At 43.0% G+C, this 26,798-nt stretch overlaps 1 protein-coding gene across 4 annotated transcripts in view; it reads right to left on the bottom strand.

Moving 5' to 3' along the window:
- The window catches only part of OPTN (optineurin), a 41,962-nt gene extending 32,035 nt beyond the window's left edge, over positions 1-9,927 (bottom strand). The window contains exons 1-4 of one of the 4 annotated variants that reach the window (XM_055543838.1): positions 9,763-9,927; positions 5,889-5,979; positions 3,128-3,304; positions 1,185-1,387 (exon numbers count right to left, since the gene is read on the bottom strand). In XM_055543838.1, coding sequence (XP_055399813.1) covers positions 1,185-1,387; positions 3,128-3,293 — 369 coding nt within the window. In that variant the 5' untranslated portion in view covers positions 3,294-3,304; positions 5,889-5,979; positions 9,763-9,927. Of the gene's footprint in view, positions 1-1,184; positions 1,388-3,127; positions 3,305-5,888; positions 5,980-9,331; positions 9,355-9,762 lie in introns of those variants that run through there. The other 3 variants (XM_055543840.1, XM_055543837.1, XM_055543839.1) reach the window with 3 other exon arrangements.
- Between the last annotated feature and the right edge of the window lie 16,871 nt (positions 9,928-26,798).

Raw genomic sequence — 26,798 nt, 5'->3', positions numbered from 1 at the left:
AGTACTGGAGTGGGTTGCCATTGCCTTCTCCAGGGCATCTTCCCGACCCAGGGATGGAACCCTGGTCTCCTGTATTGCAGGCAGATGCTTTACCCTCTGAGCCACCAGGTCTGTAATTGAGTGAAATCAAGACAGAATCAGTCATACCTCAGCCTCACCCTGAGGATTGAAGGGCAGATCTCAGTGGAAACTCCCTGCTCCCTTCCCTGTGCCTCACAGAACACAGGGGCAACCCTAATGGCTTGAGGGGGTGGGGGAGGGGTGTCTGCAGAAGCAGCAGCAAAGACAGGTCAGCGTGAGTGAGTGAGTGAGAGGTCTTGAGAGCCTCAGTAAATCAGGAAGATGAGAGGCTAAATTACAAATAAACACCTCAAGTGGTCCATGAAACAAAAATTAAAAGAGAGGTGGGAGGGGCAAGTGGGGGCCTGGGAGGCACAGCTTGCGGAGAAAAAAACTGATGACCTAGGGTTTTGAAGAATCCTCAGTGTCTCTTTGTCCCAAGGACTCATTTCTGAGTCCTGCCTATAGTTTGCTTCAACGGATCTTCTACACTGAAAGAAGCTGTCCAGAGCTCCAGCTTCCGATCTCAACTTCTTCCAATATTGGGACCTTTCTGGAAAACCTACAGGACTTTTCATTCACATCTCTGATACCCGTTCTCAAGGGTATCAAAGCACATTTCTCAGGTTCTTTGAGTTAGTGGAAACATGGCAACCTTACAGCCTCATATCACACAATAATATTTGTCAAACCATTTTTCAAAAGTAAATGTAAAACACAAAGTAAGGAATCTATTGTAGATGGAGAGAAAGGACAAGGTCAATAAGTGAAAATTCTGAGAGACAGATTTTAAAAATGTAATTCTATATCAAGGACTAAAGACCAACATTTGAATGGTTCCAGGCAGAGGTCTTTCTGTACTATGTATAATGAATACAAAATATTGATTTATAACCATAACACTCTTTTGACTGTAATCAATAAGGTCAAAGTTTGACCCATTTCTTTTCTTCACCAGAGATTACACACGACCCTTAAAATTGCAACCAATCTTCTCATCACTCTTCTTTCAAGATAATGCAAGCATCTAGCCGGAACTGTGAGTTTTGATCTCGAAGTCTAGACAGGTAAGATCCCACTGCAAATATGAACATAATAAAATTACAACTGATCAATCCACTCACCTCGAACGCCCTTTCAGTTTTCCCTGTTAGTGTTCCGAGTTCTTGCTTCAGTTTTTCATTTTCAAGGCTCAGTGCCATTAAGCGCTCTTTGGCTTCTTTGCTCTGAGTCTCAAAATAAAGGCGTTCTTCCTTCTGCTTCTCTGTCCAAGCTGAAAGCTCCTCAAATCGCCCTTTCATAGCTTGATTATTTAGCTTCATGGCTTCTGCATGGGGTTCAGAGGGAGAGTGTTAAAACACCAGGGGACGGAACTTGGGGTCATGAAGTGAACCTCCCCATAGATCACCTCACCACATAGCTCTGAACCTCAAAATATCAGGGTTGGCCTGGGCTCCAGGGTCAGCTGGAAAGACTACATAGCAAAATGAGTAGTTTCTGCTTTCAAACAGGACTAGGAGGTCTAATGTCACTGACTGCCCTCAAGAGTCTCAAGAATATAAAATTGATTTTATTGATTTATTTTAACAAAATGTCTATTAATAACTAGCTAGACTGAGGTCCATACTCCTGGATTCCAACACTGGTTCTGCCAAAAGCCATGGCTGGAGATATTAGAATCCTTTCTCTTAAGGTAATATTTAGGACTAACTCTGTAATAATAGCAGCCTTTTTATTTTTCCTTTTAAATTTAGGGCTAAATGTCATTCTGCCATTTCCCAGAAATACATAATTTTATTCTTACCTGTATCCAAAAGTAAACAATAGGAATAGCTTTAGCCTTGCTGTTGTTTAGTCACTAAGTCATGTCCAACTCTTTTGCAACTCAAAGGACTATAGCCTGCCAGGCTTCTCTATCCATGGGATTCTCCAGGCAAGAATACTGGAGTGGGTTGCCATTCCCTTCTCCAGGGGATCATTCTGACCTGGGGATCAAACCCACGTCTCCTGCATTGGCAGGCGGATTCTTTACCACTGAGCCACCTGGGAAGCAGTTTTAGTCTTACTAAGAGCTGGTCCTGAGAAACGCTGGACTGGAAGAAACACAAGCTGGAATCAAGACTGCCCAAAGAAATATCAATAACCTCAGATATGCAGATGACGCCACCCTTATGCAGAAAGTGAAGAGGAACTAAAGAGCCTCTTGATGAAAGTGAAAGTGAAGAGTGAAAAAGTTGGCTTAAAGCTCAACATTCAGAAAACGAAGATCATGGCATCCAGTCCCATCACTTCATGGGAAATAGATAGGGAAACAGTGTCAGACTTTATTTGTTTGGGCTCCAAAATCACTGCAGATGGCGACTGCAGCCATGAAATTAAAAGACACTTACTCCTTGGAAGGAAAGTTATGACCAACCTAGATAGCATATTCAAAAGCAGAGACATTACTTTGCCAACAAAGGTCCATCTAGTCAAGGTTATGGTTTTTCCTGTGGTCATGTATGGATGTGAGAGTTGGACTGTGAAGAAGGCTGAGCGCCGAAGAACTGATGGTCTTGAACTGTGGTGTTGGAGAAGATTCTTGAGAGTCCCTTGGACTGCAAGGAGATCCAACCAGTCCATTCTGAAGGAGATCAGCCCTGGGATTTCTTTGGAAGGAATGATGCTAAAGCTGAAACTCCAGTACTTTGGCCACCTCATGTGAAGAGTTGACTCATTGGAAGAGACTCTGATGCTGGGAGGGATTGGGGGCAGGAGGAGAAGGGGATGACAGAGGATGAGATGGCTCGATGGCATCACTGACTCGATGGACGTGAGTCTGAGTGAACTCTGGGAGTTGGTGATGGACAGGGAGGCCTGGCGTGCTGTGATTCATGGGGTTGCAAAGAGTCATACACGACTGAGCAACTGAACTGAACTGAACTGAACTGAAGAGCTAGTCCTGTGCTCTATCTCTCCCCAGGGAACCAGGTGCAGAGAAAGGGATTCACCTACAAGCTATTACCAAAGGACTGTGTTCCCAAAGGCCGAGGGTGAATGGAGAAACATGAGGTTAGGTTTTGCATACCTTTCAGCTGATGGTTCTCGATTAGAAGCTCTCTCATCTGCTGCAGCAGCTCATGTGGGGTGAACGTGTCCAGGTTTGGGTGAGCCAGATGGGGGGGTCCATTTCCTGTGGTTTCACTGGGGCTGTCCCCCTTCTCAGTCAGGCAGCTAAGTGGTTGGTGGGACATGGTAGCAGTTCCTATAGAAAAATCACAAACTGAAAATATAACCATCTCCCTCTGCATTGGGTCCCCAGGAGTCCACAAACCCATGTGCAAGTCCTAAGAAGTATTCTAGAAGAGGCTGACTTTCTTTCCCATTACATTTTGAGCAACCTTGATTCTTCCGTTCAAACAAGAAAGAAACATCCTTGCTTCAGTCTGTATGTACATGTCTGTGCATAAGAATATATAAAGGGGTACAGTGAGGAGGTGGATGATGAAGGAGGAAGAGATGGGAATAATATCAAGATGGTAAGAAATCCTAATATAAAGCGTTCAAGAGGGTTTCTGTGTATGTATTTGTAGATGTGGGCAAAGTATTATGAAGTTGATTTTTTCCCAGAAAAATGTTTTAAGCTCAAATCTCCGTATTTTGGGTGAACTGTATGGTATGTGAATTATATCTCAATAATCAACTGTTACAGAATCTCCATATTTTATTTCTCATATTTTTGGCTAAGAGGAAGGGGAGAACTAACATATTTCAGATAATTACTATTGCTCAATCATCACACCAGAGTGTCAAGGTCTAATCCTCACTAAAACTCAACTAGATGGGTATTTTCTGGGTGACAGAGCTGAATTCACGGAGCTCATCCAAGGTCACTTAATGAAAGGCACAATCGAGCATTAAGGATGATTCTAAAACCCAGCCCTGTCATACAATGAAGGTACTACTGAATATCTAGGCTTTCATAGTTTACTTTTGCAAATCACGCTAAAAAGACTAAGAAAATCTTGCTTAGTTGTTGCATATTCTGAGACTATTTTAAGCATATAATTCGTAAAGGGGTCACTGTGGCCACAAATAAAATGCAGGGTTAGTTGCTCAGTCGTGTCCGACTCTCTGCGACCCCAGGGACGGTAGCCTGCCAGGCTCCTCTGTCCATGCGATTCTCCAGGCAAGACTACTGGAGTGTGTATGCCCTTCCCATAAATAAGATAGATGGGTATATCCCAACTGTATTTCTGTATGGCCTACCACACCTCAGCAAGCACAGAAATCAAAGACCGTGGGCAAATGTTTTCATTTCCACATTTCACAAAGATGATGATTCGTCTTTTCATGAGGCACTGCAGAGTCACTGGAAGCTGAGGGGAGAGAAGTGCTTTCTCATCTAGCACTGTATCATAACCTCTGGGTGTGTGCTCTAGATGAGGCTGGAAGGCTGCCCCATTCAACTTACCCAAAGTTCAGATTCTACTTCATCCATCCATCCTGCACTACCAGCAATCTTAAACAAATAACTAAGGCTTCCAGAAGCCTTTTTCTTCCTACTTCTTAGCAATGAATTGCTTACAAACAGGTTACTTACTACTAACTTACATTGTCACTGTGTCCCAAGAACCACATCCCTGTAAATAGCTCCCACACGTGCCAAAGGAACCTGGCACTGCTGGCAGGAGGGCCAAGTACAAATGACTGTTTCTCTAAGAGACTACCAGGGACACTTTGGTTATGGTTTTTGTTAAGTTCCTCAATGTGTGAGGGGAGAAGCTGGGGAAAGTACCAGCTATTAGTACTTGTACGTGAATGCAACAAACCCTCGGAGGGCAGAGCACTGCTTCTTCCCCACTCTGGCAGGAGGCAATTCCTGGGCTCTCTGGAGCCCTCCCAGAACTGAGAGCCTGCTGATCTGCTCTCGGTCTAAAGGCACCTATAGGATTAGAGACAGTGCAAGATACCTGTAGGATTAGAGACGGTGCCACTGCTGAGGGGAGAGCGGGCCCTGGCGCTCATGGCCTGCTGACTTCTCTAGAGCAGCCAGCACAGGAAAGGCATCCTTGGAATTCTTTAATGAGGATGGCGATTCTATGAAGTGTTAAACATGGATAAAGCATGCTAAGTCTTTTGAAAGCAGCTGTGTTTTACATATCCTGATTATTAAGAAAGAGGTACACTGCCGAAGTGTGCTGTTTCTTGGCATGAGGTGACCAGAAGAGACTGCTTTTGTTTTCCCCAATAAAATTATTTGGGTTATTTTGCATAAAATAATTTGGATGATAATAATTTGGAAAAAGCCAGTTTCTGGCTTTCCATAAAACTCACTTTTTCACAGAACTATGCTGGAGCTGAAATTTCATAAAAATGGGTTTTTACTAAATAAAAGGTGCTCCTATCTATTTTGCAGAGAATTCTAAATACCTGACAAAGGCAAAATCCTTGTAACATGTTTTATTCACTTGTCAATATTAAATTTCCTCAAAATTTTCAAGGATTAGACTATACTTTTCAAAAGTAAAAGGAAACATTTAACAGATTAAAAAAAAGTACCTAAAGCAGAGGGAAAGATGAGGGGAGGGGATGCATGAAGAGAAGGGAGGAGAGAGGAGGGAAGGGGAGGGGAAGAGGTACGGTTCCTTTAGATACTTTTCATCTTTGACTTTTTGTTATATCTCCACCAAGACTTGAGATACAACCATAACAATTAAAACCAGTTCTGCTTACCAACTTTCTGGTTGCCCAGGTTTTAATAGAGCATGAGGAAAAAAAACAAAACAAAACAAAAAACAGAGTTATAATAAGGGAGACAATACAAAAATAAACTGGAAGACACTAACCAGATGTGTGACCTTGAGAAGACCTCCTGCGATGGTTTACTGACTTGTCTTGCAAACAATGATCATTATGGTTGCTTTTGGCTCAAAAGAGCTGTAAAAAGTATTTTTAAGGTTCTATCAAGATCACGGTCTAGTTCCCACTGTCCTACACATATATCCCAGTACCCTCATGGTCATGCTGCCCTCTCTCACTAATACAAATGCCTGTCCCAATTATAGTGAATTCTTTGTTATGCAGCATTGCTAGAAAAAAAGTATTTGGTTATTTAAACATCATAGCAATAAGAAGTTAGCATAAATGCCAAACATAAGCATATAAATACTGTAACCAAACTTTTGCTAAAAGCAATTTAATTGATTTTTGGTGACTCAAAGTGCATTTTATGATTTTAAATATTTGAGGGGCCATCATTACAAGCTATCACAATACAGTGTATATGTGTGATGTCTACTTGTATAATGCCAGATAGAGAAAGCTGAATTCTCTAAATGTTTAGCATCCCCTTGAACTATTTTCAATTGAGAAAATGCAGATAGGATTAAATCCTTAAATCCTTACACACAAACATCCTCAAAGGTAATGGAAACTGGACCTAAGCCATTTACTGCAAGGTTCTGCCTGTTTAGTAACTGAATTTCTCATAAAAACCCAACCAATCTGAATCAGAAATGCATCATTTCTAGGCAGAAGGGTGAATTAATAATTAAGCATGGATATGTTAAGATTTCACCAATGAGGAAGAATGGGAACTACCTGGAAGGTGGCAATCAAAAGCAAAATCTCTAGATTTTATTGCCAGATTTGCTATTTGAATTCCTGATTATAATAATCCTTCTTAATTCCAGAGGTCAAGTAATTATAGCAGTGACTTGGCTTTGTAGGCATGAGCTTGAATTGCATTCCTGAGTCGGTCTTAAAAATGGCCCTGCCCAACTTCTTCTTTGATGCAAGAATGTCCTGCTGGTTTCCATGGCAGATGGGCATATAGACCAGGCTTGAATGACTTCAACGACAGAAAAAATAGGCACATGACCTTAGCAGGCAACTGCCCATTCTATTCCAGGATGGCTGTGACTGCCAGAAAGTCATTTTGTATCCAACAAAAATCTGCCTTATACTGACTTCCACCCACTGGACTTTGGACTAGCAAGAATAATACAGAATAAACCCATGCCCTTACCCTGGTGTGGCTGATTCTCTGAATTTGCTAAGTACTCCCAGGTTCACCTCTCACACGCAAAAATTAGTTTTAAACAGTGAAAACCTATTTCCTGACCGTAGAGAATAGTTGGCTATTGGCAGATTCTGGCTTGGCTTTTCAAGGGGATTGAGTAACATTCCAAGATTGCACCAACAAAATTCATGACAATCCTGGAAAAAGAACTCAAAGTACACATCCTATTACGGGGCAAAAGAGGCCTTACCTTTTATGCCAGAAATGGCAGTCTGACTTTTGGACATAGAGAAAATGGAAAAAGACTTAGCCTCATCTTCCAGGGCAGGAGCTACACTTGATGACTCCTATTTCCTCTTCCCGCGAATCTAATGGGTCACCCAGTCCTGTCACTCCCACTTCCTCTCAATCTCTACCAGCTTAGGTCAGGTCCTCTTGTCTTATCTGGCCTACAGCAATATTGTCCTCCATAGAGGAAAGGGCTTTTGTCTATTCTGTTCACTGCATTGTCTCTAGCACCTAGAACATTCCCAGAAACATATGGGGGTTCAACAAATAGATGCTGAATCAATTTACATAGCTTCCTCCATTGTCTGACTCAGCTCTTTCCATTGCAGCCCCAGTATCTCCATGGTTTCTTCCCCAACACAAGAGTATCCTCCTACTTTCACCCTTCCCATACAGACAGAGCTCCAGCTCCAGAGCAAAACAAACACGGCTTTTCAGAGTCTGGCCCCCACTTACCCACCAGTACCATCTCCTGTCACCAACACCACTCATGCCTGGGGCACATTAAAGAGTTCACAGTTCCTGGCCTTCTTTTGCTTTTCTATCCTTCCTCAAGATGCCTAGACTTGCTGTTACCCTGGCAAACGTCTACTGGACAGTTTAACGTCCAGCTCAAATAGCTGTCTTATGTAAAAAGACCTACACTTTCCTCTGAGTACCCAGTAGTGCTTTATGTATTTCAGTAGCTTGGTTCTTTTATGCAAAGTACTATATTATCCCATGCCGGTCAACTTTCCCATCAAACCTAAGTCAAGGTGTTTATTGTTCCTAGAGACTGGCACACCGAGAGCAGGCTCTCAGTAAACATTTGTTGAAATCAAATGAAACTATCAAGTTATGAGGTAAAAGCCTTACACTTGTAAAACACTTTCTGCTCAGTAGGCAACAAATCCAACATAACTAGTATTACGAGTTTTTCCTACAGTTTTTCAATGGCACTCATTTCCAGATTCTTGAACTAAACTTATTTTGAAAATTACTACTATTTTAAAAACATCACTACAAAGGTATCTGGGCGTCATTTCATAACACATATTTCATCACTCAACCCATATATACATATGTCAAAATGAAAAAGAAAACTTAATATTTTTTCTGAGTGAAACAGATCTTATTTTCAAAACACAGTTTAATTTCCCTCTTTTCCTTTGATTTTACTATTCCATAAATTCCAAAGAACATACCAAACACTCCAAGTCTTTATAAAATTCAGAAAGAGTGAGGCTGGGAGAAGAGAAGACACCTGTGCCTCTACCTAAGGTGGGGGATCGCATGGGAAGGTAAAACAATGACCAGTTCCTTTCAAAAATACAGTCTGATTTTGTTTTTTTTGGTGTTTAGTCAGAGTCCACAGCATAATATGCAACTTGTGGTCAGTTACCAAAAAAGAAAAAAAATACTACACCTGGCCAGTCCTTTCCAAACTGGGCCTATCTTGGAGCGGGGGGAGGTGGCCAGGGCCCCCTTGCTCTTCTCTCCTTCAGTCAAGGAGCAAGCATGAAAGGTTCTTCTGTTAATAATTGTTTAGGATTTCCCAGGCAAGGATACTGGAGTGGGTTACCATTTCCTTCTCCAGAAACCTGCATCTCCTGCATTGCAGGAGGATTCTTTACCACGGAGCCACCAGGGAAACCCATTGCTAATAGTGACGCTTGCTTAACCAGATCGATCCTAGGCTTTTGATGTTCAAAGTTTCGGTTTCCCACTTCATCCTTACGCAGTTCTGTGGCACATAATTTCCAACAACAGTTTTCCTGGAGGAGGAAGGAACCCAGCTGGAACCTTTGTTACATTTTCTCTTAGAGATGCTTACTGCCTACTGCTTACACAACAGAAACAACCCCTCTGGGGTTCTCGCCTCAGCAAATACTCATATTCTCTACGTATGTATCTATACCTACACACACAAACACACACACAAGCTCCCCCAGACACAACGGTTTATGAAGATTCCTTTCAGCTGTTCAGTAATCCCATCACCTTAGAGAGCGGCCACTGGCTCTTCAGTGTACTGGGTCTTCTCGTGGAGCTAGTTTTTACGTCTCTCGAAGGTGTGTCCTTAACCCCTTCTCTTATAATGAGGAACCGGCTGTATAATCATCCCCAATCTGCGGAAGGATGTCACCCTTAAACCACCTTCATGACCTACAGAGGAAGTCACCTGCGGCCAGCCTGGCGGGTAAAAAAGGGGGAAGGGCGCTTTGGGATGGACGCCTCTGCTGCCCTTTGGCACCAGGTCAAGATCGCCAGGGCCTGGAAAACCTCCTAGCGAGCGCCGCCGTCCCACTGGAGGAGACGCCCCACCCCTCGCCACCCATGTCCCTACCGGCTCCGGGTCGCAGGGAAGGGGGCTTCGGAACAGCTTCCAGGGCGGAAAGGGAGACCCTGCCCGCCCCCCCGCCCTAGCTCACCGGCGCCCGGGCTCCGGCCTCCCTCGGGTCACTGCTTCCTCGGCATGATGCCCGCTGGGAGAGGGCTCTGGACCCAGAGGCGGACGCCAAGCAGGAGACCCGCCGGGGCAGCGGCGGGGGTTGGGGAGCTTTAGGTTGATTTGCGGCCTCGCGACCCCGCCCAGCGCTGCTCAGCTGACCGCCGCGCCAGCCTACTCATCTCCACCCGGGAATTTCCCAGGCCCCGCCCATCAGGCCCTGCCCCTCAGGCCCCGCCCTTCGGTAGGCCAACCCCGTAGGCCCCGCCCCAGCGCTCCGCCCCTCCTTTTTCCTCCACCAGCCCACATCCTTCCAATCCCCAAGCTCGCTCATGGTCAAGGCCCCGAGCCGGGTTAATGCGGACTGCGCCAAGGTGTTAGTGTGACGGCCAAGGACGGGGTTAATTAAAGCAAACTATTAAGTAAATGAAGTGTGAGCAATCGGTCGTCGTCGAAGAAAGTCCTTTTAGAAGTCGAGCCACAGGGGGTCGCTGCATCCCACAGAAAGAGGGAGATGAACCCTCAGTCTCTTGTTAAAGGGCTTACATTTAGATACAGTTAATTGAGCACGCACTGCTTTCCACCCGATTTTGCCCTTGAAACAGACTTTTAATTAAAAACACAGAGCCAGCAGGATGTTTCTGAGGCTTTTGTTGCCGGGGAACAGGCCAACCGTTGACACTCAGAGGCTTCAAATGCTCCAGACAGGTGGGATTCCTGGATTGTATCTGAAAAGCAGTGGTACTAATTTACTGAACTAGAGGAGAGTGGATGCCTCTGGACACGACAGAGTGAAATGGGAGGAAACAAGACACAGAAAGAGGGAGAGCCGCCCTGTTTTGCAAACTAAGCACTGCAAGAAGGGATTAGTAAGGGCGCAGACACAGGCGTCTGATCCCAAGGTCAGGGTCTGGGCCAAGCCAGTGCGGCCGGTTCTCCCGGTAATAGGCCCCCGGTGTAAGATAAGAAAACAAAAATTAAGGGAGAGAGGGCCTAGGGGCAGGTTTGTGCTGAAGACCAAGAAGGACATCACAAGAGAGAACTTAATTTATGAATGAAGTGGCTGACGCCACTTAAATCAGCGGGATACCAAGCACATTGATGCACATCGAAGCTGCTCGCTGGTTAGAAAAGGGGAAAAAAAAAACAAAAAACCAGACAACCCCCCCGCCCCCCACCCCCCCACACACAACCCTAATCCAAATAGAAAAAGGGGAAACGCGCCCTCTCCTGGTATCCTGAAGGATTCAACTCCTCTATTTAGACAGCCTGCTCCAGGCCAGCTCTTCTTAACCCGGCCCTTAACACCATCCTGAGATTTAACCCCCTGCTCAAGGTAGAAAGAAAGAAAGTAAAGTCGTTCCGTCGTGTCAGACTCTTTGAGACCCTGTGGACTGTAGCCTACCAGGCCCCTCCGTACATGGGATTCTCCAGGCAAGAATACTAGAGTGGGTTGCCATTCCTGTCTCCAGGGGATCTTTCTGACCCAGGGATTGAACCCAGGTCTCCGACATTGCAGGCAGATGCTTTATCCTCTGAGCTACCAGAGAAGCCCACTCAAGGTAGAGAGGACAAGCAAATCAGGGCCTGCCCCACACCAGTTCCAGACAGTCCCTCCTGGGCTTGTTAGGGGCGAGTCAACTCTGCTGCCTTACTTCCATTATTTTAAATAGAATCCACCTGCAATGCAGGAATCCCAGGTTTGATCCCTGGGTAAGGAAGATCCCCTGGAGAAGGAAATGGCAACCCACTCCAGTATTCTTGCCAGAAAAATCCCATGGACAGAACAGCCTGGTGGGCTACTGTCCATGGGCTCCCAAAGAGTCCACACAACTTGGCAACTAAACCACCAAGGAGAGAGAAAATGAGTATCAGAGAATCTAATACTCATTAGAGGGGCAGGGAGGAGATGGGATGGGTGGGGAATGGCTGGTGGGGGTCGGTGTTATACACAAGACTGTCCCTAGTTGTGGAGTGTGAAGGTTGGGAGTGGATGAGTTTCTGGTAGAAAAACTGATCAGAACCACTTGTTCCAGAAACACTGAGCATTCCCACCACATCATAGTTGTGTGACCCTGGACAAGCTACCTAATCTTGCTGTGCTTCATTCTCTTTATCTGTAAAATGGGGCCTCTAATACAGGTCCTAAATTCCAAAGATCTCAGAATTCAATGCCTTTGCTAGTTCTTTTGGTGGCAAAACTGACCCAAACTAATGAAAAGTTATTGTCTATATTTGCCCCACTTGATATGATTGTTTCATTGAAGGCACCTTTTTAGTTTGTATGAGATCTGTTTCGGAGCCTCTTGGGGAAATTATGTTTTGTAAATTACATGCACCTTATTACCTTGTAAAGTCCAAAAAATTCTGGGTTCAGGAACAGCTTGCGCCAAGGGCTTTAAATAAAGGATTTGGATACACAGAGCTTACTGCCTAATGTCACTGTGAGGATTAAGAGATAATACATGTAAACACTAAGAACCATGCCTGATGCACAATGTGAGTTGCTATTCTTACTGCTGGGGTTAGAACCAACTCTGTTTCTTAGCCTAAGTAGTTCAGAGGGGTGCCTCCTTCCTCTCTCATGCTTCTGTAAGTAGATAGAATCTAAGTGCAGCTAAGAAAACTGAAATTATGATATGCTTTCCGCTGTTCACTGATGTGGTTTTGTGGTAGGTGAATGCAAAGCAGTGTGGTAGACTATTTAGTGAGATACTCATTTGTTTCATGCTTTCGGTGCCCCTCCTTTTTTTTTTGGAGAAGGCAGCTAATCACTTTGTGTTTCCTGTCACAGAAGTGTTTGCAAGATTCTTGGAAGATCAACCTTTCTCTTGTCTTTAGAGAAAGCCCAACCCCAGTAAATACATCATCTACCCCAGGTGTCCTGGAGGGAGAGTGCAGAGAACCCAGGTAGGGTGGGGGGCTTTCATGGCAGTTGAGAGGAAGAGTGAGTCCCCCAGAGTGGGAGTTGGGTGGAGGCTGGTCGTCTCCTGAGCATCAAAGAGTGACGCCTCAACCTCTACACTATTAGGACCATAGCCAGCTCTGGGAGTGACACAGCTGATGAGGCATCTGTTGGACCCTGGAAACTGATCTCACAGCTTCAGCAGGCTCTGGAATCCAGGCTTGTCACTGGAAATAACAGAGTGACCTGCCTTCTCCTTAGTAGAAGCTTTACGGTAGATGGTGAGGGTACCAGCATCAATGGGCTGATCAAGTTAACGTGGGCTGAAGAATAACTGGCCTGAACTCCAGTGGATACCAAAAGCCCTCTTGGATTGTTCTGTGACCCCATGAAAGGAGAGCCTTCACTCAAGGCCTCCAAGATGTTCAAGAGTGGATTTTCCTACACTCCTACAGGGCCAGGGCTGGCTGGAGAGGAAGTAAAGATATATTATATTTTAATGCACATCTGAGCTAGTGGTAGAAAAATATACACACTTGGGAACCAGATCCAAAGATTATCTAAATTATGATCTCCCTATACCGTGATTCCATATATATGAAATGTCAAGAAAGAGGTAGCATAGACACAAAGCAGACTTGTGGTTGCCTGGGGCTGAGAGTAGCTTTGACAGCAAATGAGCTTGAGGAGATTTTGAAGAGTTGATGGAAATATTCTAAAACTGGGTTGATGAATGCAAAAATTGGTAAGAGGATTACACAACTCTATTAGAATAAACATAATTGAATTGTACACTTACAATGGGTGAATTTTAAGGCATGTAATCCTAAAGGAAATCAACCCTGAATACTCATTGGAAGGACTGATGCTGAAGCTGAAACTCCAATACTTTGGCCACCTGATGCAAAAAGCCAACTCATTGAAAAGACCCTGATGCTGGGAAAGATTGAAGGCAGGAGGAGAAGGGGCGACAGGGGATGAAATGGTTGGATGGCATCACTGACTCAATGAACATGAGTTTGAGCAGACTCTGTGAGATAGTGAAGGACAGGGAAGCCTGCTGTGCTGCAGTCCATGGGGTCGCAGAGTCAGACATGAGAGACTGAACAATAAGAAGTTATATCTTAACACAGCTGCAAAAATAGAGCCAAGGGAATTCTTTGGTGATCCAGTGGTTAGGACTCTGATTTCACTGCTGAGGGCTTGAGTTGGGTCCCTGGTTGGGGGAACTAAGATCCCACAGCTGTGTGGTGTGGCCAAAAACAAACGAAAAAACAACCCACCGAAAATAATGCCAGAAGTAAATCATCATGCTGTCTGGTAAAGTGTATACCCCTTCTGCTGTTGGGCCAGCATTGTAATGGCCACATCAGTCATCTACTGTGTAACTGAGCTGAGTCTGGGTTTTGTTTGAGCTTTAGTTAGATTCAGTTCACCATTGGCTCCAAATATTCTGAGAATGAGTTCCTCAAAAAGTTCAACAGAATTATCACGTGACCCAACAAATCCACTCCCAGGTTTATACCCTGAAGAACTGGAAACAGGGATTCAAACAAGTGCATGTAAATGCCTCTAATAGGTTGCTTTCCTCTTATTGATACCTGGCATTGCAGTGTCTCCCAGGAGGAGAAGTGAGGCTTCTGTTCGTCAGAGCATCCTCAGACAAGCATCTGGATACCAGGGCCAATGGCTCTGCTTTTGAAGAGCCAGAGCAAGTGTGTGTGTGTGGGGGGGGGGTGGTGGGGTGGGGTCTACACTTCCTTCCTCTCTTTTGCCTCACAGCTCTAAACTTTGAAATAGTCAACTCCCTGGGAAGAAGCTGAGGGTTTATCTTTTAGGTGATCTTCAGTCCTCTGTGAACACTGAATAAGAAGATCATAGTTCAATTCAGTTCAGTTGCTCAGTTGTGTCTGACTCTTTGTGACCCCCATGGACTGCAGCATGCCAGGCTTCCCTGTCCATCACCAACTCTTGGAGCTTGCTCAAACTCGTGTCCATCAAGTCAGTGATGCCATCCAACCATATTGTTCTCTGTTGTCCTCTTTTCCTCCTGCCTTCAATCTTTCCCAGCATCAGGGTCTTTTCCAATGAGTCAGTTCTTCACATGAGGTGGCCAAAGTATTGGAGTTTCAGCTTCAGCATCAGTCTTTCCAATGAATGCTGCTTCTGCTGCTGCTAAGTCGCTTCAGTCGTGTCTGACTCTGTGCGACCCCAGAGACAGCAACCCAACAGGCTCCCCTGTCTCTGGGATTCTCCAGGCAAGAACACTGGAGTGGGTTGCCATTTCCTTCTCCAATGCATGAAAGTGAAAAGTGAAAAGTGAAAGTGAAGTCGCTCAGTCATGTCCGACTCCTAGCAACCCCATGGACTGCAGCCTACCAGGCTCCTCAGTCCATGGGATTTTCCAGGCAAGAGTACTCGAGTGGGGTGCCATTGCCTTCTCCGTTCCAATGAATATTCAGGACTTATTTCCTTTAGGATTGACTGGTTTGATCTCCTTGCAGTCCAAGGGCCTTCAAGAGTCTTCTTCAACACTGATGAAGAAGATCATTGATGTTCAAAATGTTCATCATTGAACATTTTGAACTGTGTTCATCAACATGATGAACCTTGATGTTCAAAAGCATCAATTCTTTGGCACTCAGCTATCTTTATAGTCCAACTCTCACATCCATACATGGGTACTGGAAAAGCCATAGCTTTGACTAGATGGACCTTTGCTGGCAAAGTAATGTCTCTGCTTTTTAATATGCTGTCCTTGTCTAACTCAGTGAAACTATGAGCCATGCTGTGTAGGGTCACCCAAGACAGACTGGTCATAGTGGAGAGTTCTGACAAAACGCGGTCCACTGGAGAAGGGAATGGCAAACCACTTCAGTATTCTTGCTTTGAGAACCCCATGAACAATATGAAAAGGCAGAAAGATATGACACTGAAAGATGAACTCCCCAGGTCAATAGGTGCCCAATATGCTACTAGAGAAGAGTGGAGAAATAACTCCAGAAATAATGAAGAGACAGAGCCAAAGCGAAAACAGCACCCAGTTGTGGATGTGACTGGTGATGGTCTGATGTTGCAAAGAACAATATTGCATAGGCACCTGGACATGTTAGGTACATGAGCACAGTAATACTACTTATTAATTACTTCCTACTTCTTCTCGTTGTGTAAACACAGAAGCTGTCATAGTCCTTGCCATTTGATTTTCCAGCAAATCAAAGCAATGCACAGAGGAACATTAAATTCTTGTTTCTTCATTTTGCTGTAAAGCTGCTTAGAATTCCTGGTGCAAATTTTTTTTGTTAAAGTATTAATTACCCATCACAGTTGATGGGGGCTTCCTTTGTGGCTCAGTCAGTAAAGAACTGGCCTGCAGTGCAGGAGCCTGCCTGCAGAATCCACCTTCAATGCAGGAGACTCCAGTTCAATTCCTGGGTCAGGAGGACCCCCTGGAGAAAGAAATGGCAACCCACTCCAGTATTCTTGCCTGAGAAATCCCATGGGCAGAGAAGCCAGGTAGGCTACAGTTTATGGGGTCACAAGAGGTGGACACATCTTAGCAACTAAACCATTACAGTTGATTTGGGAAAATAATCACTATGAGATGCCACAATTCTTTCTAGTGGTCTGAAAAGCATTCCTGTTTTATTTGTGTGCCTCAGTGAGAAATGGCCTTGGTATCTCATTTTCTAGACAGTTTTTTGCTTTTGATTAAGTAATTCATCTGTCAGTATTGAAGGACATGATTTTTCTTGTTCTTATCTCCCTTATTTTTTCCAAAACAAGATGTCTTACTTCTCAGAAGAATTGTATGGCGGAGTGAGGGACACAGACCTGGGTGTCAGACTACATATTTTATATTATGTTGTATATCATTGTTATATTCTATATTTATAGTATACATTACATATTATATATTATACTATATTATATTAATATAATTATGCTATATATTATATAATATGATTATATTATGTTTATAGCATATACTTATATATTATATATATGTTATATATATATATATATACACACATATATATTACAGAGGATGAGATAGTAGAATGGCATCACTGACTCAATGGACATGAGTGTGAGCAAGCTCTGAGAGATGGTGAAGGACAGGGAAGCCTGGTGTGTTGCATCCATGGGGTTGGGCATGACTGAGTGACTGAACAACATTATCCTTATAGTATATATTATATTTATGGTATATACTTATATATTACATATATAAGTCATTTTGATTTTATGATTTGAAATACATATATATAGAGAGAGAGAGAAAGAGAGGGAGAAATACTGACTTATTATGAATAATTGGGTCATACAATTATGGAGGCTGCTGTTGGTAAGCTGGAGACACATGCAGACTTGGGTGTGATGGAGAGCTGATACTGTGATTCCAGGCCCAAAACTGGCAGTTTTGAGACCCATGAAGTTGTTATTTCAACTTGAACCTGAAGGAAGGAATAAAACTGATGCCCTAGCTCAAGGCAGGCAAACAGGAAGAATTCCTTCTTATTAGGGGGAGAGTCAGCCCCCAGTTCTAGTCAGGCCTTGAATAGATTGGATGGGGCCCACCCACTTTAGAGAGGGCAATATGCTTTTTTTTTTCAGATCAATTTAAATTTTAAATTGATCCCAAAACTCCTTTATGAAAATACCTAGAATAACGTTTTTCCAAATACCTGACAGAAGAAGGGAAAGGAAGTGGGAGATGGTAGAGCTGAAAGATCATTAGGAATAGGAGACAGAGGGCAAGCTACAGTTTCATTCACACTTGGCGTTGATGGCACAGGTTGTGGTTCCTTGCTGGATTCAATTCTATCTACCCTCCTGAAAAAATGAGCCAGGATGTCTGGATGATAGCTCTTTTTTTCCTCATCATAGATGACATGGTAGCACTGGATTGCATGCAGAACACCTGCTCCAACCTTCATCTACCGTTCTATGCTTGTATCCTCTGCCTCAAAAACACAAGCCTTGTTTCTTGTTTTGGGGGTTACTTGGGATTTTTTTTTTAATCATGAGATATCAGGAAGGGGCATATTTCCAGTGTAAGTTCAACAACAGCTTAAATGTTGTAAAAGAAAAAAAGATGAGTAGGCAACTTCAGAACCCACTCTAGTGTTCTTGCCTGGAGAATCCCAGGATGGTGGAGCCTGGTGGGCTGCTGTCTATGGGGTCGCACAGAGTCAGACACGACTGAAGCGACTTAGCAGCAGCAGCAGCAGGCAACTTCAGGGAGAAAAGGTTACTTATGATTCTATAATTTTGTCCCCATAAATGTATGGACTATCACTGTGGCTTCCTTTTTATCCTTGTACTTCAGCACTTTTGGTTGTAATCTCTATGTATATGGAACCCGTTTATATGAGATTTCAGGAATTAATTGTCCTGTATGTGGGAATGCTTAAAGAGTACTTACAAAAAAATTTTCTCCTGATTCTTTTCTCTAAACTATGGAAAATGTTTTTAGGGCTGTCTAACTGTGAAGAAAGCTGAGCGCTGAAGAATTGATGCTTTTGAACTATGGTGTTGGAGAAGACTCTTGAGAGTCCCTTGGACTGCAAAGACATCCAACCAGTCCATCCTAAAGGAGATCAGCCCTGGGGATTTCTTTGGAAGGAATGATGCTAAAGCTGAAACTCCAGTACTTTGGCCACCTCATGTGAAGAGTTGACTCATTGGAAAAGACTCTGATGCTGGGAGGGATTGGGGGCAGGAGTGAGAGAGTCAGTTCCTAGGCAGGTTGATAAGGAGTCTAGGGGTCCCCAAGGAGAGAAGGGTCTGGAATTCTCAAGGAGGAAGAAAGGACAAACCTTTTTTTCCTTCTCTACATTCCTTAGGATTATATAACAATAATGTATCCTGCATGAGGACAGTCTCTGGATTGAACTTTCTGGCTAATTCTGTAATCTTAAAATGTAAATTATGGGAGTAGGTCTGGTGAGGTCTTTACAACCTCCAGACATTCTTTGGATTCATTGGAGAGTATATAACTTCATTGCTAACACTAGCAAGCGGGTACTCTTTCTGGCCCCTTCTGATGCCTGTGTCAGAAGCTTTCTCTATCTCCTTTATACTTTAATAAAACTTTATTACACAAAAGCTCTGAGTGATCAAGCCTTGTCTCTGGCCCCGGATTGAATTCTTCTCCTCTGGGGGCCAAGAATCCCGGTGTCTTCGCATGATTCAACAACCTTTCAGGAGGAAAAGGGGACAACAGAGGATGAGATGGCTGGATAGCATCACTGACTCGATGGATGTGAATCTGAGTGAACTCTGGGAGTTGGTGATGGACAGGGAGGCCTGGTGTGCTGTGATTCATGGGGTTGCAAAGAGTCGGGCATGACCAAGCGACTGAACTGAACTGAACTGACTGAACAATACAGTGCTGCACTCAATATGCCAGCACATTTGGAAAACTCAGCAGTGGCCACAGGACTGGAAAAGGTCAGTTTTCATTCCAATCCAAAAAAAAAGCAATGCCAAAGAATGCTCAAACTACCACAGAATTGCACTCATCTCACACACTAGTAAAATAAAGTAAAGCTCAAAATTCTCCAAGCCAAGCTTCAGCAATATGCGAACTGTGAGCTTCCAGATGTTCAAGATGGTTTTAGAAAAGGCAGAGGAACCAGAGATCAAATTGCCAGCATCCACTGGATCATGGAAAAAGCAAGAGAGTTCCAGAAAAACACCTATTTCTGCTTTATTGACTATGCCAAAGCCTTTGACTGTGTGGATCACAATAAACTGTGGAAAATTCTGAAAGAGATGGGAATACCAGACTACCTGACCTGCCTCTTGAAAAACCTATATGCAGGTCAGGAAGCAACAGTTAGAACTGGACATGAACAACAGACTGGTTCCAAACAGGAAAAGGAGTTCGTCAAGGCTGTATATTGTCACCCTGCTTATTTAACTTATATGCAGAGTACATCATGAGAAACGCTGGGCTGGAAGAAGCACAAGCTGGAATCAAGATTGCCGGGAGAAACATCAATAACCTCAGATATGCAGATGACACCACCCTTATGGCAGAAAGTGAAGAGGAACTAAAGAGCCTCTTGATGAAAGTTAAAGAGGAGAGTGAAAAAGTTGGCTTAAAGCTCAACATTCAGAAAACGAAGATCATGGCATCTGGTCCCACCACTTCATGGCAAATAGATGGGGAAACAGTGGAAACAGTGTCAGACTTTATTTTTTGGGCTCCAAAATCACTGCAGATGGTGACTGCAGCCATGAAATTAAAAGACGCTTACTCCTTGGAAGAAAAGTTATGACCAACCTAGATAGCGTATTAAAAAGCAGAGACATTACTTTGCCAACAAAGGTCCATCTAGTCAAGGCTATGGTTTTTCCAGTGGTCATGTATGGATGTGAGAGTTGGACTATGAAGAAAGCTGAGTGCCGAAGAATTGATGCTTTTGAACTGTGGTGTTGGAGAAGACTCTTGAGAGTCCCTTGGACTGCAAGGAGATCCAACCAATCCATTGTAAAGGTGATCAGTCCTGGGTGTTCATTGGAAAAACTGATGCTAAAGCTGAAACTCCAATACTTTGGCCACCTCATGTGAAGAGTTGACTCATTGGAAAAGACTCTGATGTTGGGAGGGATTGGGGGCAGGGGGAGAAGGGGACGACAGAGGATGAGATGGCTGGATGGCATCACTGACTCAATGGACATGAGTTTGGGTGAACTCCGGGAGTTGGTGATGGACAGGGAGGCCTGGCATGCTGTGATTCATGGTGTCACAAAGAGCTGGACATGACTGAGCAACTGAACTGAACAATACAGTGCAGTGATTTTTTTTTTTTTTTTGTCACAATCCATTTCTAATAAAACAAACAGTACTTTCACTTTTTCTTGCTTGTTCACATGGCATGATATTGTTGTTGTTCAGTCTCCAAGTTGTGTCCAACTCTTTGCGACCCCATGGACTGCAGCACACTAGGCTGCCCTGTCCCTCACTGTCTCTCAGAGTTTGCCCAAGTTCATGTCCATTGAATTGGTGATGCCACCCAACCATCTCATCCTCTGTCACCCTCTTCTCCTTACGCCTTCAATCTTTCCCACCATCTGGGTCTTTTCCAATGAGTTGGCTCTTTGCATTAGGTGGCCAAAGTACTGGAGCTTCAGCTTCAGCATCAGTCCTTCAAATGAATATTCAGGATTGAGTTCCTTTAGGACAGACTGGTTTGATTTCCTTGCTGTCCAGAGGACTCTCAAGAATCTTCTCCAGCACCATGGTTTGAAAGCATCAGATTTCGGCACTCAGCCTTCTTTATGGTCCAGCTGTAATGTACATACATTACTACTGGAAAGACCATAGCCTTGACTATACAGACCATTGTTGGCAAAGTGATGTCTTTGCTTTTTAATACACTGTCTAGGTTTTTCATAGCTTTCCTTCCAAGAAGCAGTCTCTTTCTAATTTCAAGCCTGCAGTCACAGTCTGCAGTGATTTTAGAGCCCAAGAAGAGGAAATTTGTCACTGCTTCCAACTTTTCCTCTTCTATTTGCCATGAAGTGATGGGGCTAAATGCCTTGATCTTAGGTTTTTTTAATATTGAGTTTTAAGCTGGCTTTTTCACTCTCCTCTTTGTCACCCTCATCAAGAGGCTCTTTAGTTCCTCCTTGCTTTCTACCATTACAGTGGTATCATCTGCATATCTGAGGTCATTATTGTTTCTCCCAGCATGCTATTATTTTTATGTTAATTCAAACAAGACACTTTAGATAAAGATTTCATGCATTCATTCCTAAACCTCCCTTCCTTTGGAGCATGCTGACCCTTGACTAGATTGTGGAAATGAATGTTGCATAAATGGTCATAGTGTTTCCTTTGACCTGAATTTGGCCTTTTTATCTTTCTGTTAAACAAAACAGTATACTTAGAGCACTGGTGAATGACCAAACAAATTGAGTTTCCCATCCATAAAAATCTATGTGGTGGTTTTGTAAAGAGTTACATGTTTCTCTACTTAATCTTATCTTCATTAACTCCCCAAATGCTATTTCTGAAAGATTATAAATCTCATATTCTCTTTTCAAAACCATTTCCTTTTCACACACTTAAAAAATCTCTGGTTTCCAAACAGTCTATCATATATTAACTGATAAAGTAAAACAGCAACTGCATAATTCACACAAGCAAATCTGCCCTTGGGAATAAAAAAAGAGGTTTATTTTGGCTAAAGTGAAAGTGTTAGTCTCTCTGTCATGTCCAACTCTTTGTGACTCCATGGACTGTAGCCCCTAGTTTCTTCTGTCCATGGAATTCTCCAGGCAAGAATACTGGAAGTGGGTATTCCTTTCTCCAGGGTATCTTCCCAACCTAGGGATTGTCAACTAAAAAAAAACTGTACAACTTGAGAGTTGTGAGTTAAGCTTTATGTGGGGCAAAAATGAGGACTGTAGCCCGGGAGATAGCTCTGAGAGACTGCTCCAAAGTGGCAATGGGGGAAAGTCAATATACAAGATTTTCGTGAAGAGGGAGTTCAATGCCATGAAGCACTCATTTTACAACAGGCTTTTGTTAGTCATGAGGATCTGATGTCACCATGAAGGGATTTAGTGGTTCTCTACATATGAGGAGATGCAAGGATTGAGATCATAAAATCTGTTCCTAAAAGCATCTAACTATCTAAAGACCTGTCCCACCAGATTCCCTGGAGCCAGATGCCTCACACCACCTTGAACTCCCTCAGGGATTGTTGAAGGGCCACAGCTATAGCAGCATGGGGTTCAGTCTCCATAGAGGCAGATGGCAAATGCCTTTGTTGTTCAGTTGTTGGCAAAGCTCTTGGTAAGTGCCAATTTGTAGTGGACAGGATTAAACCTGGGTCTCCTGCATTGCAGGCAGATTCTTTCTTTACTGTCTGAACCATCAACAAAGTCCTAAGATGACTTTAATTGGCAGTCTTCATTGAAAATTTTGCAGATGATATACCCCTTTACTGTGTTAGCAGAAAAAAAAAATGAAGAAAACCATTAGTATCAAGAAAGTCATTTGTTTGTAAAAACTCTGCTTTGTCTAATGTATTTTGTTCTTAGGGTCTAAAAGGCAGTTGTCTTCTTGTCTTCTACTTAAACAGAAACACACAGCATCATTCCCATGTTAGCATTTAGCCTTAAGTCAAGGCTATGGTTTTTCCTGTGGTCATGTATGGATGTGAGAGTTGGACTGTGAAGAAGGCTGAGCGCCGAAGAATTGATGCTTTTGAACTGTGGTGTTGGAGAAGACTCTTGAGAGTCCCTTGGACTGCAAGGAGATCCAACCAGTCCATTCTGAAGGAGATCAGCCCTGGGATTTCTTTGGAAGGAATGATGCTAAAGCTGAAACTCCAGTACTTTGGCCACCTCATGCGAAGAGTTGACTCATGGAAAAGACTCTGATGCTGGGAGGGATTGGGGGCAGGAGGAGAAGGGGAAGACAGAGGATGAGATGGCTGGATAGCATCATTGACTCGATGGACTTGAGTCTGAGTGAACTCCGGGAGTTGGTGATGGACAGGGAGGCCTGGTGTGCTGTGATTCATGGGGTTGCAAAGAGTCGGACATGACTGAGCGACTGATCTGATCTGAAGTGCTTTGTTGTGATGTGTGTAAAAACTTCAACTGATCAAAATGGGCTTGGAATCATGCTGCTAGCGGAGCAGGTTTAATTTTTTTGTTTGTTTATTATCTATTTGATGCTTCCCAGGCTGCTAGCATTTCTGTTGTCTAGTTTCCAGGCAACCCTCAACTTCCTCACCCCCCAGCCTACTTTTTCTGTCTCCCGCATGTATTTGTCAGCCCATTTGCCAGGAAACAAAGGCTGTGCTTCCTCTCCTCCTTGTCTCCCTAAACATCAGGATAATACAGTGAAATCATACTCTTTGCTCTGTTGTTTACAAAGGAAGTCCAGTTCCCAAGTCCAGGCTTTCCTGAGGGAACAGCACACAGGTAGGAGGAGTGGACTTGTGATATAGTGAAATCCCATATGCCCTGGTGGGTGACCCACAGACTGGATAATAATTATATTACAGAGACTCTCCCACAGGAGTGAAAGTTCTGAGCCCCATGTCAGGCTCTCCAGCCTGTGGGTCTAGGACTGAGAAGAGCCCCTGGAACATTGAGCTTTGAAGGCTGGCAGAACTTGACTGCAGGAGCTCCACAAGATGGGGGAAATAGGGGCACATATTCTCATGTGCACCAGGTCCCAAGGAAAAAGCAGTGATTTTATAGGAGCTTTGACTGGACCTACCTGCTGGTCTTGGAGGGTACCCTGAGGAGGTGGGAGATAGCTATGGCCCACCTTGGGTTCATAGACACTCATGGTGGACATGTCAAGGAACACTCATCTGCTTGAGTTCTCTTGGAGGCTGACTTTTTGACATCAAGACCTGGCCCCTACCAACAGCCTATAGGCTCCAGTGCCGGCATGTTTCAGACCAAACAGAAAACTGGGCAGGGACAGCCCCATGCATCAGCTGACAGGCTGCTTAAAGGCTTCCTGAGCCTACAGTTGCTTCTAGATGTATTCCTTGACATGGCCTTGTCCACCAGAGGGTCAGGACCCAGCTCCACCACTGGGCAGGCACCAGTCACTTCCACCAGGAAGCCTTCTTTTCTGAAGCTATTTCAAAAATTGCATAGGAAGGAACACTTCTAAACTCCTTCTATGAGGCCATCACCACGCTCATACCAAAACCAGACAAAGATATCACAAAAAATAAAATTATAGGTGAATATGACTGAGGAACATAAATGCAAAAATCCTGAACAAAATACTAGCAAACTGACTCCAACAAGACATTAAAATGTCATACACCATGATCAAGTGTGATTTATCCCAGTGATGCAAGGATTGTTCAATATTGGCAAATCAACTGACATGACTACATTAACAAATTGTAGAATAAAAATTATATGATCATTTCAATAGATGAAGAAAAAGGTTTAGATAAAATTCAAGATCCATTTATGATAAAAAATCCTTCACAATCAATGTGATACACCATATTAACATATTAAAGAATAAGAACCATCTCAATAGATGCAGAAAAATCTTTCAACAAAATTCAACAACCATATATGATAAAACCTCTCCAGAAAATGGGCACAGAGAGAATATACCTCAGTATAATAAAGGCCATATATGACAAATCCACAACTAACATCATTCTCAATGGTGAAAAGCTGAAAGCGTTTCCTCTAAGATCAGGAACAAGACAAGGATGTCCACTCTGGTCACTTTTATTCAACATTGTTTTGGAAGTCTTATCCATAGCAATCAGGGAAGAAAAAGAAGTAAAAGGAATCCAAATTGGAAAGGAAAAGGTAAAACTGTCACTGTTTGTAGATGACATGATATATACGTAGAAAATCCTAAGGACCCTACTAGAAAACTAATAGAGCTCATCAGTGAATTAGGTAAAGTTGCTAGATGCAAAATTAATATATAGAAATGTGCTTCATTTCTATACACTAACAATGAAATATCAAGAAGAGAAATTAAGGAAAAAATCCCATTTACCACTGCATCAAAAAGCATAAAATACCTATGAATAAGACTTAGCTGGCTATTGTAAATAGTGCTGCAATGAACACTGGGGTACATGTGTCTTTTGGAATTATGGTTTTTTTAGGGTATATTCCTAGTAATAGAATTGAGGGGTGATATGGTAATTTCATTCCTAGTTTTTAAAGGAATCTCCATACTGTTCTCCATAGTGGTTCTATCAATTTACATTCCCTCCAACAGTGCAAGAGTGTTCCCTTTTCTCCACAGCATCTCCAGCATTTATTGTTTGTAGAATTTTTGTTGATGGTCATTCTGACTGGTGTGAGATGGTATCTCATTGTAGTTTTGATTTGCATTTCTCTATAATGAGTGATGTTGAGCATCTTTTCATGTGTTTGTCTGCTATCTGTAATGTCTTCTTTGGAGAGATGTCTGTTTAGGTCTTTTGCCCATTTTTTGATTAGGTTGTTTGTTTTTCTGAGACTGAGCTGCATGAGCTGCTTGTATATTTTGGAGATTAATTCTTTATCAGCTGCTTTGTTTGCAATAATTTTCTCCCATTCTGAGGGTATTTTTATCTTATTAATAGTTTCCTTTGCTGTGCAAAAGCTTTCAAGTTTAATTAGGTCCCGTTTGCTTATTTGTTTATTTCCATTACTCTAGGAGGTGGGTCAGAAGTTGTGTTACATATATACAATGGAATATTACTCAGCCATAAAAGGAACAAAGGTGAGTCAGTTGAACTGAGGTGGATGAACCTAGAGCCTGTTATACAGAGTGAAGTAACTCAGAAAGAGAAAAACAAAAATCATATATTAAACCACATATATGGAATTTAGAAAAATAGAACTGATGAACCTAATTGCAGGACAGGAATAGATATGCAGATGTAGAGAATGCACTTGTGGAAACAGTGGAGGAAGGAGAGGGTGGGATGAACTGAGAGAGTAGCACTGACATGTATACACTACTACGTGTAAAATAGATAGCTAGTGCGAAGCTGCAGTATACACAGAGAGCCCAGCCTGGCACCAACACAACTTTTTAAGCAATTATCCTCTGACTAAAAAAACAAAACAAAACAAAAAAACTATCCAAGGAAGCAAAAGACTTGTTTTCTGAAAACTGTAAGATGCTGATGAAATAAATTGAAGATGAAAGAAATAGATGCAAAAATATACTGTGTTCTAGGATTGGAAGAATCAGTATTGTTTAAATGACCATGTTATCCAAGGCAACCTACAGATTTGATGCAATCCCTATAAAGTTACCAATGACATTTTTCACCCAACTAGAACAAAAATTTTAAAATTTGTATGGAAATACAAAAGATCCTGAATAGTCAAAACAATCTTGAGAAAGAAGAACTGAGCTGAGGAAATTACACTCCCTGACTTCAGATTATAATGCAAGGCTACATTCATAAAAACAGTATGGTACCAGCAGGAAAACTGATATATAGATCAATGGAACAGGATCAAAAGCCCAGAAATAAACCTACACCCTTATGGTCAATTAATCTATGACAAAGGAGGCAAGAAAATACAACTGAGAAAAGACAGTCTCTTCAGTAAGTGGTGCTGGGAAAACTGAACAGGTA

This window comes from Bubalus kerabau, chromosome 13 (genome assembly GCF_029407905.1).
Source record: "Bubalus kerabau isolate K-KA32 ecotype Philippines breed swamp buffalo chromosome 13, PCC_UOA_SB_1v2, whole genome shotgun sequence".
In the NCBI taxonomy this organism is placed as follows: domain Eukaryota; kingdom Metazoa; phylum Chordata; class Mammalia; order Artiodactyla; family Bovidae; genus Bubalus; species Bubalus kerabau.
This window is presented reverse-complemented; position numbering and strand designations above follow the sequence as displayed.